The 17,624-nt window shown below is 35.4% G+C and overlaps 1 protein-coding gene across 4 annotated transcripts in view; it reads left to right on the top strand.

Moving 5' to 3' along the window:
• Positions 1-13,637, top strand: part of SCYL2 (SCY1 like pseudokinase 2) — a 55,720-nt gene extending 42,083 nt beyond the window's left edge. Inside the window, exons 11-18 of one of the 4 annotated variants that reach the window (XM_086400872.1) lie at positions 864-977; positions 1,945-2,077; positions 5,931-6,049; positions 7,616-7,716; positions 9,331-9,397; positions 9,544-9,639; positions 10,640-10,759; positions 12,000-13,637. In XM_086400872.1, coding sequence (XP_086256998.1) covers positions 864-977; positions 1,945-2,077; positions 5,931-6,049; positions 7,616-7,716; positions 9,331-9,397; positions 9,544-9,639; positions 10,640-10,759; positions 12,000-12,644 — 1,395 coding nt within the window. In that variant the 3' untranslated portion in view covers positions 12,645-13,637. The remainder of the gene's footprint in view (positions 1-863; positions 978-1,944; positions 2,078-5,930; positions 6,050-7,615; positions 7,717-9,330; positions 9,398-9,543; positions 9,640-10,639; positions 10,760-11,999) is intronic. The other 3 variants (XM_086400873.1, XM_086400874.1, XM_086400875.1) reach the window with 3 other exon arrangements.
• Positions 13,638-17,624: the final 3,987 nt, after the last annotated feature.

Below are 17,624 nucleotides of genomic sequence, written 5' to 3' on the forward strand. Positions count from 1 at the left end.
CTTCAGCCAGTTTTTTCTCAAGCCATTTCCTGTTCTTTTTCTTATCTCATACAATCCTCCATCATCCTTCCTTTCCTCTGTTATACTCAAGAGTTCCCAGTTCCAGTCATTTACACTGTGGCATAGCATTAGTTAACAAGAATGTTTTAAATGACTTTTCCTATTTCTATCCGTTATATTTGCTTTAGTTTCAGATTTTAGAAATACTTGAAAATATCAATATAAAGAAAATTTAAATCCTCTCTCAGAGGTGCCCACAGTTCAGTTAACATTTCCAGATATATCCTTCTAGTTCTTTTTCCTAAGTCTATAGACAGATACATGTTTTAAAAATTGGAATGATATAATAGTGTTTTATTACATTTATCGTCAATATTATTAAACAATCTTTGAACATGTATTTTAAAATATTTGTGTTATATTCCATGATATGGATATTGTAACAGCTAAGAAATTCATTATTTAGGAGGAATAGTTTTACATGAATTGGTATAATATTTGATTTTTCTCTCATGAGAGATAGCAAAACTTAGATGTTACTTTCTTTTTTTAAGATGTTCCTGTTTTTAAAATTAAATGAAGAATTGTGTTTTCAGAGAAAGAAATTAGGAATGTTATCAGGAAATTTTGGTATATGTGCTAGTTGTGTGACCTAGCATGAATTTGAGTGAGGTCTTCTGAGCCTGTTTTCTCAGGCTGTAAAGTAGAAAATTGATAATAAGTATTTTTCTTTCAAATAGCTTTTGAAAGGATCAAATGATAGATAAGAGTTTATTTCAACTATGTGACAAAATTAACCATGCAAATACAAAATGCTTTTTAATATGTTTCTCTGAGATTGACCCAATTTATTTTATTAATAGGAACTCTGTCTAAACATCATTCCAACCTTTGCAAATCTTATAGACTACCCATCCATGAAAAATGCTCTGATACCAAGAATTAAGAATGCATGTCTGCAAACATCTTCCCTTGCTGTAAGTAATTACATATTTTTATTTGTCTCTCACTTCTCATTGGCTTAGTAATTTTCTTATTGTTTAGTAATCTTTTTATAGTTTGTTCATATGTTTCATCTTGGCTCTAAGTAGCCTATAAATAGTACAGTGAAAGTGAGCAATAGCTGTAGTTTGCCCAGATATATTATTTTATAGTATTCCATCCCTGACATTACTCTGTCTGCTAGTGCTCCAGTAGAAAATTCAAGTAATTTTTTTCTTAATCCTCTTTCGCTTTAAGCCACAAGTTATTTTTTTTAACCACCTGAATTGTTTTCTGCTTTTCTTAGTTTACTTAAAAAAATTTTATTAATATTATGATCCTGATTCAAAGTATTCTATCTTAAAAAATTCTAGCAAAGAAAGTAGGGTGTGAAATGTTTATCAAAATAGTCAAGAGACTATAGATAAAATTTTGATAAAAGAGCTCCTAAATACCAGGTTTTAGTAACTATATTAAAAATATATTTAGAAATATAAAACTTCAGGTATGGCAGATAGAATTTTCACATATTGTTAAAATATTTAAGAATGACTTGAACATGAATTAGAGAAATATACTAGAGGCCCAGTAAAATTAATTATTTGTTGGGAGAATATAGTCCTTTTAATAGTTCAAATGACCTCAAGAAAATATTCTTGGCAAGCAAATATATAGTAAAGCTTCTCAAATCCTAATTACTTTATTTAAAATGACATGAAAGTAATATCATTCTTTGCCTTTAGCTACTTAGTGTCCTGGTAAAGCAATCATAAATTTTTCTGAAACAAATCAGGGAAATATATAAATATGTGAATTTTCTATATTAATAAAGGATGAGAGCTTTTAACTTTTTTTTAATTTTTGAGATTTTTAACATATATGAAGATTAGACTCATGCTTAACATACTTTGGTCTAGATTGTGAAGACTTTAAATGACTAATTCAGTTTACCTCTTTTAATAGGTACGTGTAAATTCATTAGTGTGCTTAGGAAAGATTTTGGAATACTTGGATAAATGGTTTGTACTTGATGATATTCTACCCTTCTTACAACAAATTCCATCCAAGGAACCTGCGGTCCTCATGGGAATTTTAGGTAGCTGAAAACTTAATGTCATTTGATGCTACTTTACTGTTTTATAATCATGCAAGTAAACTTCTCAGTCTGTAAAACCATTTTGCTCTCTTTTCATGTAACTGAAGAATGATGGTGTAAATGCCGTGATGTAGCTTTTCCCTCTGTTAATTTTAGCAAAAGTGGTAGTACCTGACATTTACAAAGGGATAAAAACATTTGTGAATCCGAGCTTCGCAAATAGCATGTAGTTTTCCCTCTAAAAATGATACTAAATAAGAGAGGCAAACAAAGCTACTTGAAATGCTGATACCAATCATAATAGTAATACCTAATGTTTATTTGTTACCTGATTAATAAGAGGCACTCTGCTAAGTCCTTTCTGCATTATCTTATTTTGTCCTCTCTAAAATCTAATGAGATTTGGTACTTTTATTTCTGTTTTACACTAAGGCCATGAGGTTTAGCTAAATGAAGTAAGTTATTCAAGATTATACAGCTAAAAAGTGGTAGAGTTGGCTCTTAATTTCGATATGTTTAAATATGAACACAGGGCTTCCGTGGTGGCCTACTGGTAAAGAACCTACCTACCAATGCAGGAGACGTGGGTTCAGTCCGTGGGCTGAGAAGATTGCCTGGAGAAGGAAATGGCAACCCACTCCAGGATTCTTGCCTGGGAAATCCCATGGACAGAGGAATCGGGTGGGTTACAGCCTATGGGGTTGCAAAAGAGTTGGAGACAACTTACCAACTAAGCAACAACAACAAAATATGAGCATATATTTTTCAATGCTAAGTGCTGATAAAGCGTTATGAGCCTTACAGCACCTTCTAGTCATCAGCGTGCTAATTATAAATCACTCTATTAAAAAAACTCTGAAATTGTTTATAAATAGTTGAAGTCCAATCTGGAAATGCTGGGGTCTGCTATACTATTAGCTGTAGAATCACATAAACATTAACAAGTTACTAAACTTGAAGTTCTGTGTTAATTTTGAAGAAAATCTATGTTATTCACCCATGTATCTTAAATACCTACTATAGCACCAGATTTATAGAATATCCTCAGTAAATATTTATAGGAATGGTCAGTAAGTAATCTGTTGTGGACCTCTGTGGACATAGGAGTTTTCTGATACGTTATGAAACTTTTGAGCTCAAGGAAATTAGTCTTCTTGACAAGGAGTCTGATACAGTGAAAAGAGCCCTAACCCCAATTCTGGCTGTGCCAGTTCCTGGATTGACTTTGAAAAGTTTCTTTATCTATCACATAAGGGTAAAATAATATCATTAAAGGAGTTTTGTGAGAGTTCAGTGAGACCAAATGAAGGGAAAGTAATGAGCATAGTGCTCTGCAAACAAGCATTTAGTGGGCACACAGAGATCTTTGAATATATAAGTGAAGTGTGCATTCACTGGAGAATAATAGGAGGTAGTGTGTTCTAAAGCTTTAGCTTATATACAAAACTCTTATGCAATGAAAGCATTCAGAGACTGAGGAGCAAATGTGCCCAGTTTACCAAATGAAGGCTTTGTGAAATAGGTATAACAGCAGGGTCTTGAAAGTTGAGTAAATATGTAAGACAACAGGGAAGGATTGTGTGGAGTTAAATTATTAAAGTTTAGAGATGTTGAGTCTGATTGGTTGAAGTGAATAAAGGTATAGGACCTATGCTTAGACACTTTTGAGTGAGTAGTATGAAATATATATTTAGTTGTGTTCAGAATACAGAGACATTTCTGTAGCCTTACTGCTACACTGTAAGAACTATACCTGATTCGAATAGGCTTTTCCTGGTACGGTCATTGTTGTTCAGTCTCGCTCAGTTGTGTGTGACTCTGCCGACCACGGACCGCAGCACACCAGGCTTCCTGTCCTTCACCATCTCCCGGGCCTTGCTCAACCTCGTGTCTATTGACTTGGTGATGCCATCCAACCATCTCGTCCTCTGTTGTCCCCTTCTCCTCCTGCCTTCAATCTTTCCCAGCATCAGGGCCTTTTCTAATGAGGCAGCTCTTGGTATTAGGTGGCCAAAGTATTGAAGCTTCAGCTTCAGCATCAGTCCTTCCAATGAATATTCAAGATTGATTTCCTTTAGGATTGACTAGTTTGATCTTCTTGCTCTCCAAGAGACTCTCAAGAGTCTTTTCCAACATCACAGTTCAAAAGCATCAGTTCTTCAGTGCTCAGCCTTATTCATGTCCAGCTCTCACATCCATACATGACTATAGGAAAAACCATGGCTTTGACTAAATAGACCTTTGTTGACAAAGTAATGTCTGCTTTTTAATACACTGTGCAGGTTTGTCACAGCTTTTCTTCCAAGGAGCAAGTGTCTTTTAATTTCATGGCTGCAGTCACCATCTGCAGTGATTTTGAAGCCCCGCAAAATAAAGTCTCACTGTTTCCATTGTTTCCCTATTTGCCATGAAATGATGGGACCAGATGCCGCAGTCTTCATTTTTTGAATGTTGAGTTTTAAGCCAGCTTTTTCACTCTCTTCTTTCACCTTCATCAAGAGGCTCTTTAGTTCTTCTTCACTTTCTGCCACAGGGTGGTCTCATCTGCCTAGCAGAATTTATTGATATTTCTCCTGGCAGTCTTGATCCCAGCTTGTACTTCATCCAGCCTGGCATTTCTCGTGATTGTACTCTGCATAGAAGTTAAATGAGCAGGATAATAATATACAGCCTTGACATACTCTTTTCCCAATTTTGAACCAGTCTGTTGTTCCATGTCCAGTTCTGACTGTTGCTTCTTGACCTGCATGCAGATTTCTCAGGAGGCAGGTAAGGTGATCTGATATTCCCATCTCTTGAAGAATTTTCCACAGTTTATTGTGATCCACACAATCAAAGGCTTTAGCGTAGTTAGTGAAGCAGAAGTATTTTTCTGGAATTCTCTTGCTTTTTCTGTGATCCAGTAGATGTTGGCAACTTGATCACTGGTTCCTCTCCCTTTTCTAAATCCAGCTTGAACATCTGGAAGTTCTCAGTTCACTTACTGTTGAAGCCTAGCTTGGAGAATTTTGAGCGTTACTTTGGTAGCCTGTAAAATGAGTGCAGTGGTGTGGTAGTTTGAACATTCTTTGGCATTGCTCTTCTTTGGGATTGGAATGAAAACTGAACTTTTCCAGCCCTGTGGCCACTGCTGAGGTTTCCAAATTTGCTGGCATATTGAGTGCAGCACTTTCACAGCATCATCTTATAGGATTTGAAATAGCTCAGCTGGAATTCTATCACCTCCACTAGCTTTGTTTGCAGTAATGCTTCCAAAGGCCCACTTGACTTCACACTCCAAGATGTCTGGCCCTAGGTGAGTGATCACACCATTGTGGTTACTGGGTCATTAAGGTCTTTTGTATAGTTCTTCTATGTATTCTTTTCACCTCTTCTTAATATCTTCTGCTTTTGTTAGGTCCATACCATTTCTGTCCTTTATTGTGCCCATCTTTGCATGAAATGTTCCCTTGGTATCTCTAATTTTCTTGAAGAGATCTCTAGTCTTTCCCATTCTGTTGTTTTCCTCTGTTTCTTTGCATTGTTCACATAGGAAGGCTTTCTTATTTCTCCTTGCTATGCTTTGGAATTCTGCATTCAGATGTGTATATCTATCAAAAAAAATACAGGCTTTTACAGTTACACTATTTTTAGCCGAAGAATATGGGATAAGTGTGTCATGGTATGTTAAATCTAAACCGACAGTAAAGCTGAAATCATTCTGATACATATGTAAGAACATTCTTCTTAAAGCATTTATAAGGAAAAATTTGTAACTGTACTGATTATCAAGAGATTTTATATAGATACATTGTTTTTCTGATTTCTATTAATTTTGTAGTATTGAATTATAACATTCTTTTTTTTAAATCAGGTATTTACAAATGTACATTTACCCATAAGAAGTTGGGAATCACCAAAGAGCAGCTGGCTGGAAAAGTATTGCCTCATCTGATTCCCCTGAGTATTGAAAACAATCTTAATCTCAATCAGGTAGGAAACTTTTGTGCTTTATTCAATTTATTCAGCTTACTCTTTTCTCGGCATTGAATGTATAAATATATTACATATAAACATTGATAAAACAAGGAAAAATATGTTGAAGAGGTAAATGAAGAAAGTGCTTTTTATATTCAAAGTAAGGAGTATGAGAGTTAGAAAGAGGGATTATTGAAAGCCTTGTTCAGTCAATCTGTTAAGTCATTCAGTTGTGTCCAACTCTTTGTGACCCCATGAACTGCAGCACGCCAGGCTTCCCTGTCCATCACCAACTCTGGAACTTGCTCAAACTCATGTCCATTGAGTCAGTGATGCCATCCAACCATCTAGTCCTCTGTTGTCTGCTTCCTCTCCTGCCTTGAATCTTTCCCAGCATCAGGGTCTTTTCCAATGAGTCAGTTCCTTGTCCCCTTCCTCTCCTGTCTTCAGTCTTTCCCAGAGTCAGAGTCTTTTCCAATGAGTCAGCTCTTCGCATCAGGTGGCCAAAGTATTGGAGTTTCAGCTTCAACATCAGCCCTTCCAATGAATATTCAGGACTGATTTCCTTTAGGATGGACTGGTTGGATCTCCTTGCAGTCCACGGGACTCTCAAGAGTCTTCTCCAACACCACAGTTCAAAAACATCAAATCTTTGGCTTTCAGCTTTCTTTATGGTCCAGCTCTTACATTTGTATATGACTACTGGATTTGGGGAAGGAAGAAAGTTTCTAGAGTCTTCCTGTAATATGTGGTATTACTGAAATAAATTGTTTCTGAAGTACCATAAGAATTATTTAACTAAAACTTGAACTATGTTTAGACCTTGAGTTGGGTATTCTTATAAACTTTAATTATTTGAAAGTTAGATTATGTATATTTAATATTTCTACTAGCTTTTTAGAAAACAAGGTTTATTTTAGCCAAACATGTCACTTTTATAATGATCGAATAAAGGGTAATTTTTTATTCATCATTAAACAGATTGTGGGCTTCCCAGGTGGTGCTAATGGTAAAGAACCCGTTTGCCAAGCAGGAGATACAAGAGATGCGGGTTTAATCCCTAGGTTGGGAAGGTGCCCTGAAGGAGGGCATGGGAACCCACTGCAGTATATTTGCCTGTAGAATTCTGTGGACAAAGGAGCTGGCGAGTCTGTGGGGTTACAAAGAGTCGGACATGACTGAAGTGACTTAGCAGGCACGCACGCATGCAAACAGATTGTGTTTAGATATGCACATATTAGGTGGTCAGTTTTGGATTAGTCTAAAAAAAAAATCAATGTGTAATAACTGGTGGAGTTGAATTTATTTAAGACTCCTGAGTAATAGCTGTTAGCTCAGAATATAAAACTTACTGAGACATGTTTTCTGGAACTTAAAATACCACCACTGTACAAAGATACTGTAAAAGCTTGCTATGATATTCTGAGCTAAAATATGTATAATCTATTCCTGTGTCATCAGACCTATGGGTCATATTCTGGTAAAAATAGAGAATATTATGAATAACGTTGAATTTTTTTATTCGATTACTTTGTTGCTAACTTGAAACATCCTAACTATATCAATTTCTTATTATACCAGTTCAATTCTTTCATTTCCGTCATAAAAGAGATGCTTAATAGATTGGAGTCAGAACATAAGACTAAACTGGAGCAACTTCATATAATGCAAGAACAGCAGAAGTAAGTAGGTTGAATATGAATTGCACATGGTCCAGGAGTGACATTAAAGTTATGTCATGGTTGATTTCCTAGAATATGGATGAGAAAACTTGAAGGATTTCAATTTGACTATATGGAAAAGACCCTGATACTGGGAGGGATTGGGGTCAGGAGGAGAAGGGGACAACAGAGGATGAGATGGCTGGATCGCATCACTGACTCGATGGACTTGAGTCTGGGTGAACTCCGGGAGTTGGTGATGGACAGGGAGGCCTGGTGTGCTGCGATTCATGGGGTCGCAAAGAGTCAGACATGACTGAGCAACTGAACTGAAAGCCTGTAAAAATTTTCCAGCAGATTAAGTTAAACTGAGTTTAAGTAGAATGTTGTTGAAAATCTGATGTTATTTCTAAATACAAAAGCATAACATGATATAATCTTAATGTTTTCTCTACGTAAAGAGAATTCTGTTTCTGAGAAAAATCTCTTGTCATATTAGCCACCAGCATTGTAAAGTCAGGATGCTGATCACCAAGAGCACCACTTAAAAGTTTTTTTTCAGATCTGTGAAATCCTTGTGTTTTGATTTCTCCTTTTCTCTTTTATCTAACCTTTGAAACATTTACAGAGAATTCATTCCGTATGTAGTACCACAGCATCCACCTTTTGTGTGTGTGTGTGTCTTATAGAGAGGATTTTCTAAATTATTTGCAAAATATTAGTGTACAAAGGATGAGGAGAAAGATGAAAATTATTCAACAGAAAATGCCAGTTTTTATAATCAAATCTTCACTATATTCTTTGCTCCAAAGAAAAATACATGAGTGTAGAATGCCTGTTAATGTTTAACCCTGAGCCAAAAACATCTGAAAATCAGTAAAATTGATACTAGTCACAAGCCAAGTCCTCCAAAAGAAGCTTTTTTGGTCTTGTTCCAGTGTAAGGTAAAGGCTTTATGGAAGTAAATACACAAGGTGTAGAATGACATGAAATAGCCATTTGTATATGCTAAATATTCTGTGAGATATATATGTCTATACATACATGTATATATATATGTATGTGTGTATATATATATATATGCTATTAATGAATTGACTATGTTAGCATAGGAACCCTGAAAATCTTTAAAAATTACAACAGAGAAATTTTCTATCTAGTATTTATACTTGAGGTGTAAATGAACCTTCTCTTTTTTTTCTTCCTATCTAAATAAATGTTACCTATTTTTCAAGGCATAGATCTTGCCCACATCTTTCATTCAGTGATTATAGAATTTATTGTTAGAATCATAGATTCTTAATCATGTTAAGTTCCCATATTGTATCTTGTCTCTCAGTGAGCTCTGAACTCTCGTATGGTAAGAACCATCCTTGCATGATTTTATGACACCCTGAGTAAATTCTTCAGTAAATCTCAAATGTTTAGTTTTTAAAAAAAGACTTGTATACAAATGTTACTTGTAGGGGCAAGCAGACACTAATAGTAGTAAATAATGAAAAAGATTATGACTGTCCTTAATAAGTTGCAGTTTGTTGAGGTTGTAATAACTTCTATGTGGGTAAACTATTTTTAAGAAGTATTTTAAAAACATTTGTTTTTATAGCTTTGTCATAACTCAGCTCTTTCTTACAGATCTTTGGATATAGGAAATCAAATGAATGCTTCCGAGGAGACAAAAGTTACAAATGTTGGGTCTCAGGTAAGAAGATATTTAGATCATTCTAATTCTGGGTGGGGGGGTCGGGGCAGGAAGTGCTTGACATTGCACTCCATTTCAGAAGCTTCTGATCTTTCAGTAGTAAAGTTTTGCGCATTGTTCAACTGGTTGATTTTTTTCTGTTTCAGCAGATTGACAAAGTCTTTAACAACATTGGAGCAGACCTTCTGACTGGTGGTGAATCAGAAAATAAAGAGGATGGGTTACAGAATAAACAAAAAAGAGTAAGTTTCTTTACTGTTCTTTTGACATTCATATTTATATTATATGACTTCTATAAACCATAGATTGTTTTGTTGAGAAATACTATTTAGCTTAATAGAAACACTCTTTAATTATCTTTATGAAATTTAAAAGTTATCAGTGGATCATGACCTAACCATGTTGAGAATAAAAATGCTTAATATTTTTAACTTCCTTTTTTATTCATTCTCCCATATTGGTAATGTTTCTAGGTTGCCTGACTTCTTGTCCTTTCTGTTGTACTTTGCCAGTCACATCCCTTGATAAATTTTACAGTGTCTCTTCTTTGCTCCTGATTTTGAATAATAAACTATAAAACTATAGTTTCCAGCTAAAATATTGGTTAGCATCCAATATAAAAAATATATCAACTTTGAATTTCACTAAGGGCAGTTTTCTTCTATTCATTCAACATGTATGAATACTTGTATGTGTAGAACCAAGACACTGTGGTTTACAAAATTGTATGAGGACATACTTTGGGCTTAAAGGTTGGCAAAGCAGATCTAAGAAAAAAGACACTGAATTTGATGCAGATGTTAGTATCAAAAATATTGTTTGTTCATGTTTTTTTTTTTTTTTAAGTTGTTTAATTCTTACTTAGCTTTTGATGAGTTCTTAAAATATTTTTTGGAGTAAGATAAAAACAGTTGAACAAGAATCTCCCAATTTTATGGCTAATTCATGTTGTACAGCAGAAACTGATACAACATTGTAAAGCAATTATCCTCTAATTAAAAAAATAAATAAATGAAAGGTATATATTAAAAAAGGAAAAAAAGCAAATAGAAAACCCACAAAACTAAAGTATAACTGACCTTAGTTATACTGTTGTGGCAGTCACCAATACAGTAGTTCATAAACTACTTGGTATTGTCAAGTGTTGTCAAATGGTATTGTCAAACAGACAAAAAAACATGCTCTGCTTTACAAATGAAATTAAGAAAGTTGTCAGTTAACTTTTTTTGCTGCTGTTTTAAGGCATCACTTACACTTGAAGAAAAACAAAAATTAGCAAAAGAACAGGAGCAGGCCCAGAAGTTGAAAAGCCAGCAGCCTCTTAAACCTCAAGTTCACACACCTATTGCTCCAGTCAAGCAGGTCAGAGTTCATTTTTTTTTTGTAATTATACTACTCTTAAGGAGTAAGGTAGTATAGAACCTAGTCTACCTACTAGTGTTTTATGAAAACGTATTTCAGAAAATACTTTAATATGTAATTTCTAAGAAGTATGGGCATAAAGGATTTTCCAGCACCTCCTCAATAACCTGCCTAATGTACGATGTTTTGTGATAGTGCTTGTTACCAATATAGAAGAAGCTAGATTAACAGGACAGTTCTTTAAAAATACTAGGTCTGTGACACTAATTCAGCTCTGCTCACTTTGAATTGATCAGGAATATTATGTTCATGCATTTATGTATTTTTGAGCAAGAAATAATTTTCATTTTTTGGCTTTTTTGTTATAGTCATGTTTGTAACTTGATTTAGGGATTCTTACCTATATGTCTTGACCAGTATTTATTTCCTTCTGTGTTATAGGCACTGTTTTAGGTGCTGGTTTTAGAACAGTGATTAAGTTCTCTGCTTGAAGAAAGTTTACACTCTTACTGGTTTCAGAAATAACTTTATCTTAAAAGCTTTCTTTAAATTTTTTTTGTAGTTTTTGTCTCCTAATCATTAAACTTTTTCCTCTGGGAAAAATCTTTGTGGGCCAAGAGGCAAAATAAAATATTTTGTATGTACTTATATAAGAATAAATTTAGAAAACTAAATTTCCACACAATTGTGATGAAAGTCAAAATACAAAAATAATGAAGTATCCTTTTCTGTGGGGCTTCCCTGGTTGCTCACTGATAAAGAATCCGCCTGCCCATGCAGGAGACCCAGGTTCTATCCCTGTGTTGGGAAGATCCCTTAGAGAAGGAAATGGCAACCTGCTCCACTGTTCTTGCCTGAGAAATCCCACAGGCAAGCTACAGGCCATGGAGTCGCAAAAGAGGCACACAATTTAGCGACTAAACAGCAACAACATCTTTTTCTATAGTACAGATCTAATGAGAAAAATGCAATTCTGCTTGTTGGTGGAGGCACAGTGGGGGAGACAACATTTCATTTAACTGGAGTTCAAAGTTTTGTTCCCTGTCATCAAATTGTTGCAAATGTTCATCTTTAAAGAGCCTTAAATATGTGGCAAACTGGGTTTGGCCTGTGAACTGTGTAGTTTGCTGTCTCAGTGTAGACAAGCTTAATTTTAACTTGTCCTTTATAATAAAATTTATCAAACATTTTACTAATTTTAAAGTAATTTGGAATAAAGTAATTTCCTTGTATTTTTCAGACTAAGGACCTGACAGACACGTTGATGGATAACATGTCATCTTTGACCAGTCTTGCTGTTAGCACCCCTAAAATTTCTGCTTCAAGTTCCTTCACTTCTGTTCCTTCCACGGGCCTTGGCATGATGTTTTCTACACCAATTGACAATACAAAGAGAAATTTAACAAATGGCCTAAATGCTAACATGGGCTTTCAGACTTCAGGATTCAACATGCCAGTTAATACAAACCAGAACTTCTTCAGTAGTCCAAGCACACCTGGAGTGACCAAGATGGCACTGGGAACACCTTCCACCTTGCCAAACTTCAGTGCTGTGAGTGTTCCTCCTGCAGGTGGAAAGCAGACTCAGCAAAGACCCACAGATATGTCTGCTCTTAATAATCTCTTTGGCCCTCAGAAACCCAAAGTTAGCATGAACCAGTTATCACAACAGAAACCAAATCAGTGGCTTAATCAGTTTGTACCTCCTCAAGGGTCTCCAGGTATGGGCAGTTCAGTAATGGGAACACAGGTGAACGTGATGGGACAATCTGCCTTTGGAATGCAGGCTAATCCTTTCTTTAGCCCACAGAACTTTGCACAGCCACCAACCACTATGACCAGTAGCAGTTCAGCTAGCAATGATTTAAAAGATCTTTTTGGGTGAGGTGTCATGCTCCTATTTTAAAGGATTACTTCAGTTTTAATCATGGGTAAGCTGATTTACGTCTTTATATAGCTGGCTTGGAGGAAGTACTTCTATGGGAAAGTGGTCCTATGATAGGGGAAAAAAACTGTTTTCATGCCAGCATAGTAGTTGTATGGACTCCTAACAGTTGAGGTTTTTAAAGCATTGAGGATTTTTTTCCTCTTACCAACTCCTCTTCAGGTTTTTAAAAGACCCAACCCATATCAATCTCAATGAGAACAAAAAGACACCTGAGTATCTTGAATAGCAGAATTTTTAAATCAAATGTTTATTTTGGCTTGTATATCTTGGTGTTATTTTAAAAGTTGAGTTGATGGTAATTGCAAGTTTCATCTGTTAAATACTACATGGTACACAGTCTGCCTTCACAAGTCATTAGTCTTCATTTTAAATATGTGAAAAATCTTGATGCTGTATTGATTTGTTTGCATTTAGTACAACTGAGAAAATGATATGCATAATGAAAAGGATCAGGTCATTTGCTTTTCCAATCTTATTACTTCTCAGATGAACTGATGTTTAGTACAAAAGACTGAGAAACTACTGCAAAATTTAATTTAACCTTAATTTCATTGGTTCAAACTAAAGGCATTATTAACTACCATAAATGCAAACTGATCATTGTAAACTATTTTTTAGCATGGTCTGCCTCAAGTAGTAATGTATTTTTCTCTGTTTACTTGGATATGTTTAGAGTCACTTTTTTTCCTCCTGTGTCACAGACAGAAGAGGTATGTACTGATTTGTACAGGTATTTGACAAAGCCGTCTCTGTGCTTTTTCCTGATTGCTGCCTTCATGCTTCATTTTAAATTGAAACTTCAGAGGTTGCAGCATATATGAATTGCATTTTCAAAAGGAGATTTGTAAGAATTAAACTATATTTAATGAGTAAACTTTTGAGATTTCTGCTGTATTGTTTCAAATGTAATAAACTTTACTTCTCTAAAAATGAGCACTTGCATCTTCTGGCTGCTAACAGATTAAGTTTCAGCTTGTTAAGTCTGACCTCATCACTTACTACATCTGAAGTTTAGTTCTTTTCTCAGAATTTTAGGGTCTTTCATTCAAACATTTCTATGTTCATAATTAGCCATTTTTAGGGAAAAAAAGGATAAATTCTAACAGGAAACATGCTTTCTTTTTCAAGGCCTTTCTCTGATGTTTTTCTTTGATTAGCTGATCAGTCAACTGTGGAGTCTTATGCCATAGATATCATTTGTATTCTGTTAAGTTATATTCCATCATTATAACTTTAAAGTGATCTTTCAGAGAACTATAATGTATTATATTGTAACTGCTGCCATAGAGTTGTGGATTTTAATGATCAGAAACCAGCAATCATTTAAAATAAATCCTATGAACTTTACTGTGCTGACACTACATTTATTCATTGAAAAAATATATATCCTCACATTGAACATATGCTACTTAATTATAAGATATAATTTGATAATATTGCTGGCAGCATTCAGTAAGAAGGTATTTAAAAAAATAAAAAGTCAGCTTTATGTCTGGTTTTTCTTCGAGTGGTACTTTTTACATGGTTTTAGGAAAGGACTCAGGAATGCTGAAGAAACTTACCAAGAAATGAAAAGCACTAGGGAGATCAAATGTTTTTGGCAAATGCATTCATACCAGATTGTGTCTTATTTGTAACATAATATCTTGAGAAAAGTTTACATAAGGAATAAAATTGCATAATGTTGAAGAATTTTTCTTAGTAACAATTCAGTAGTCACTGTTCTTTAGGAAGTTGCTTTTTATTTTATAAAATAACTTTATGTCAGTGTTGAACTCCTAATAAGAAAATTTACTATAACTATATAATTTGAAAGTCTAAATATAAAAACAGATTATTTGAGAAATATTTGTGATTGTTAGGTAATTTCCACATCTTGAAATTTGTTCATTCATTGAGGTAATGGTGCTATATTTTTAGAAAATTTTCTATACATTTTTCCTCCTTTCTTGAAGGTATTTTGTTTAAGTCATTTCTATCACTTGAACTGTTACCATTGCCTTTTTCTGTTGTGAAATTGCCTCTAAAAATAGTGCTGTTTTTAGGCTTGTATGTCTATGTGAACAAAATTTTCAAAGTATTGAATTACCTTAAAATTATTTCAGACATCGACAGCATTTCAGTCCCTTGTGCATAGAGTAGAAAATTGGTAGTTAAAAAGCACCTGTCTCCAAAAATTACAAGAAAGATTCCCTTTATTTGAATTGGTTCTTTATTCTCCTAATGCTCAAGTGTCTGGTGTATTTGGAGGATGCACAAAAGAAAATGGAAATAGACTATGTACTTGGTTGGGCTTTGTTTGTTTAATTTTATTTTTATTTGGGGACACATATAACCTTTCATGTGAATAAGTTAAGGACATAGGTTTTTGCTTTTTTTTTCAACCTGTAAAATACCTCACATGGTTGCTTTTACATATTAAAAGAAAAGGTATATGTGAAAGTACCTGATAGCAAGCACAGAGTATGCACCAAATAAATTTCAGCTTTTATAAAACTTTCTATATTAAGTTGTAATTTCATGCTTTGTTATTCACTGGTCTTGAAATAATTTTAGAACAGAACAAATTATATGAATTCAAACAGTATAGGATTTTAAGAGATTATATGGCTGGCTCTCAAACTATTACTGTGACAGTAAGAAATATAGCTTACATTACAAACCCAGTATATGAGATTTATATCTGAAACAAAAGTTTCATAAAACCTTTAACACATATAGTATATTATTATTATTCTATCCTATTAATTTAAAAAAATCTGGTTATAATCCCTAAAAGGATTTCATTATGTCGTTTGGGTAAAACTGAAATAATTCATTGCTTTTTTTCTCCAAGCAGGTGTAGGAGCAGAGGATCAGAGATTTACATGGCCTAACCCAAGAAGGTTAGGGCCAGAAATAGTGGCCAGATTTTCTTTTTTTCTCTATTCTACAGTCCAGTGCTTTTTATCATAGTGGCATCCTTTATGTCCTTTATTATATGAATTCTGGAGTCAAAATGGTTAAATATGGTGAGTGTTATGTGTTCAGGAATTATTTGGTACCATAAATATGTTTATGTTGGAAAAATTGGTGTTGAAGTGGAAGATGGAGGTGATAGAATCAGATCAGATCAGATCAGTCACTCAGTTGTGTCCGACTCTTTGAGACCCCATGAATCGCAGCACGCCAGGCCTCCCTGTCCATCACCAACTCCCGGAGTTCACTCAGACTCACGTCCATCGAGTCAGTGATGCCATCCAGCCATCTCATCCTCTGTCGTCCCCTTCTCCTCCTGCCCCCAATCCCTCCCAGCATCAGAGTCTTTTCCAATGATTGCCGGGAGAAATATCAATAACCTCAGATATGCAGATGACACCACCCTTATGGCAGAAAGTGAAGAGGAACTCAAAAGCCTCTTGATGAAAGTGAAAGTGAAAAGTGAAAAAATTGGCTTAAAGCTCAACATTCAGAAAACGAAGATCATGGCATCTGGTCCCATCACTTCATGGGAAATAGATGGGGAAACAGTGGAAACAGTGTCAGACTTTATTTTTCTGGGCTCCAAAATCACTGCAGATGGTGATTACAGCCAGGAAATTAAAAGATGCTTACTCCTTGGAAGGAAAGTTATGACCAACCTAGATAGCATATTCAAAAGCAGAGACATTACTTTGCCAACAAAGGTTCATCTGGTCAAGGCTATGGTTTTGCCTGTGGTCATGTATGGATGTGAGAGTTGGACTGTGAAGAAGGCTGAGCACCGAAGAATTGATGCTTTTGAACTGTGGTGTTGGAGAAGACTCTTGAGAGTCCCTTGGACTGCAAGGAGATCCAACCAGTCCATTCTGAAAGTGATAGAATAGAAATGCTCAAAAGCAGCCTTTGGGCTTTTTCTCTGAATTGTGATGAGAATGGTTGGGGGAGCCAGGTCAGCAGTGCTTGCAGAACCCAGACATGTATTAATAATAGAATTAAAGCATACAGTTTTGGTTGAGGAGGAAGCAGTATGGTGGAAAAAGCCATTTTACCATACTAGAGCTTGTTAGATATTATTGATGGTGGAGGAAATGGGAACCCATTCCAGTATTCTTGCTGGGATACTCCCATGGACAGAGGAGCCTGGCAGGCTATAGTCCATGGGGTCACAAAGAGCTGGAAAGAGCTGAGCACAGCACACACACAGGTATTATTGATAGAAAGCTTTATCCAAAGCAGCCAAGTTGCTCCAGCCTCACAGAGAGGATTTAACTACGTGGAATGCAGAGCACATAAGTAATTTAAAATTTCCTAGTAACCACATTAGAAACTAAAAATGGATGAAGTTAATTGTAATATATTTTTTTAACTTAATAGAACCAAAATACCTTTTCAACATGAACTGATAGAAAATTTAATGATATATATATTTTTTGTACCTCCTCTTGAGAGGCAGTATGTATTTTACACTTAGGACATCTCAATTCAGGTTAGTCACATTTTGAGTACTTAGTAACCATGTGTGACTTGAAGAAGGCAATGGCACCCCACTCCAGTACTCTTGCCTGGAGAATCCCATGGACAGAGGAGCCTGGTAGGCTGCAGTCCATGGGCTCCCGAAGAGTGGGACACGACTGAGCAACTTCACTTTCACTTTCACTTTCATGCACTGGAGCGGGAAATGGCAACCCACTCCAGTGTTCTTGCTGGAGAATCCCAGGGACGGCGGGGCCTGGTGGGCTGCTGTCTGTGGGGTCGCACAGAGTCCGACACGACTGAAGCGCCTTAGCAGCAGCAACCACGTGTGACTAGTAGCTCCTGTGTTAGTGTAGGTATATATGGAAGGTAAAAAGACAAAAGAGTGAACTATAGCAATTATCACCTTACTGTTGATATCAACTCCCAGCTCCAAATCCATCCTCTGTACCCTGCTTTGTGATACTGGACCCTATAAACATG

Source organism: Bos grunniens, chromosome 5, assembly GCF_055505025.1.
Source record: "Bos grunniens cultivar Pamir isolate PY7600 chromosome 5, Bosgru_T2T1.0, whole genome shotgun sequence".
In the NCBI taxonomy this organism is placed as follows: Eukaryota; Metazoa; Chordata; class Mammalia; order Artiodactyla; family Bovidae; genus Bos; species Bos grunniens.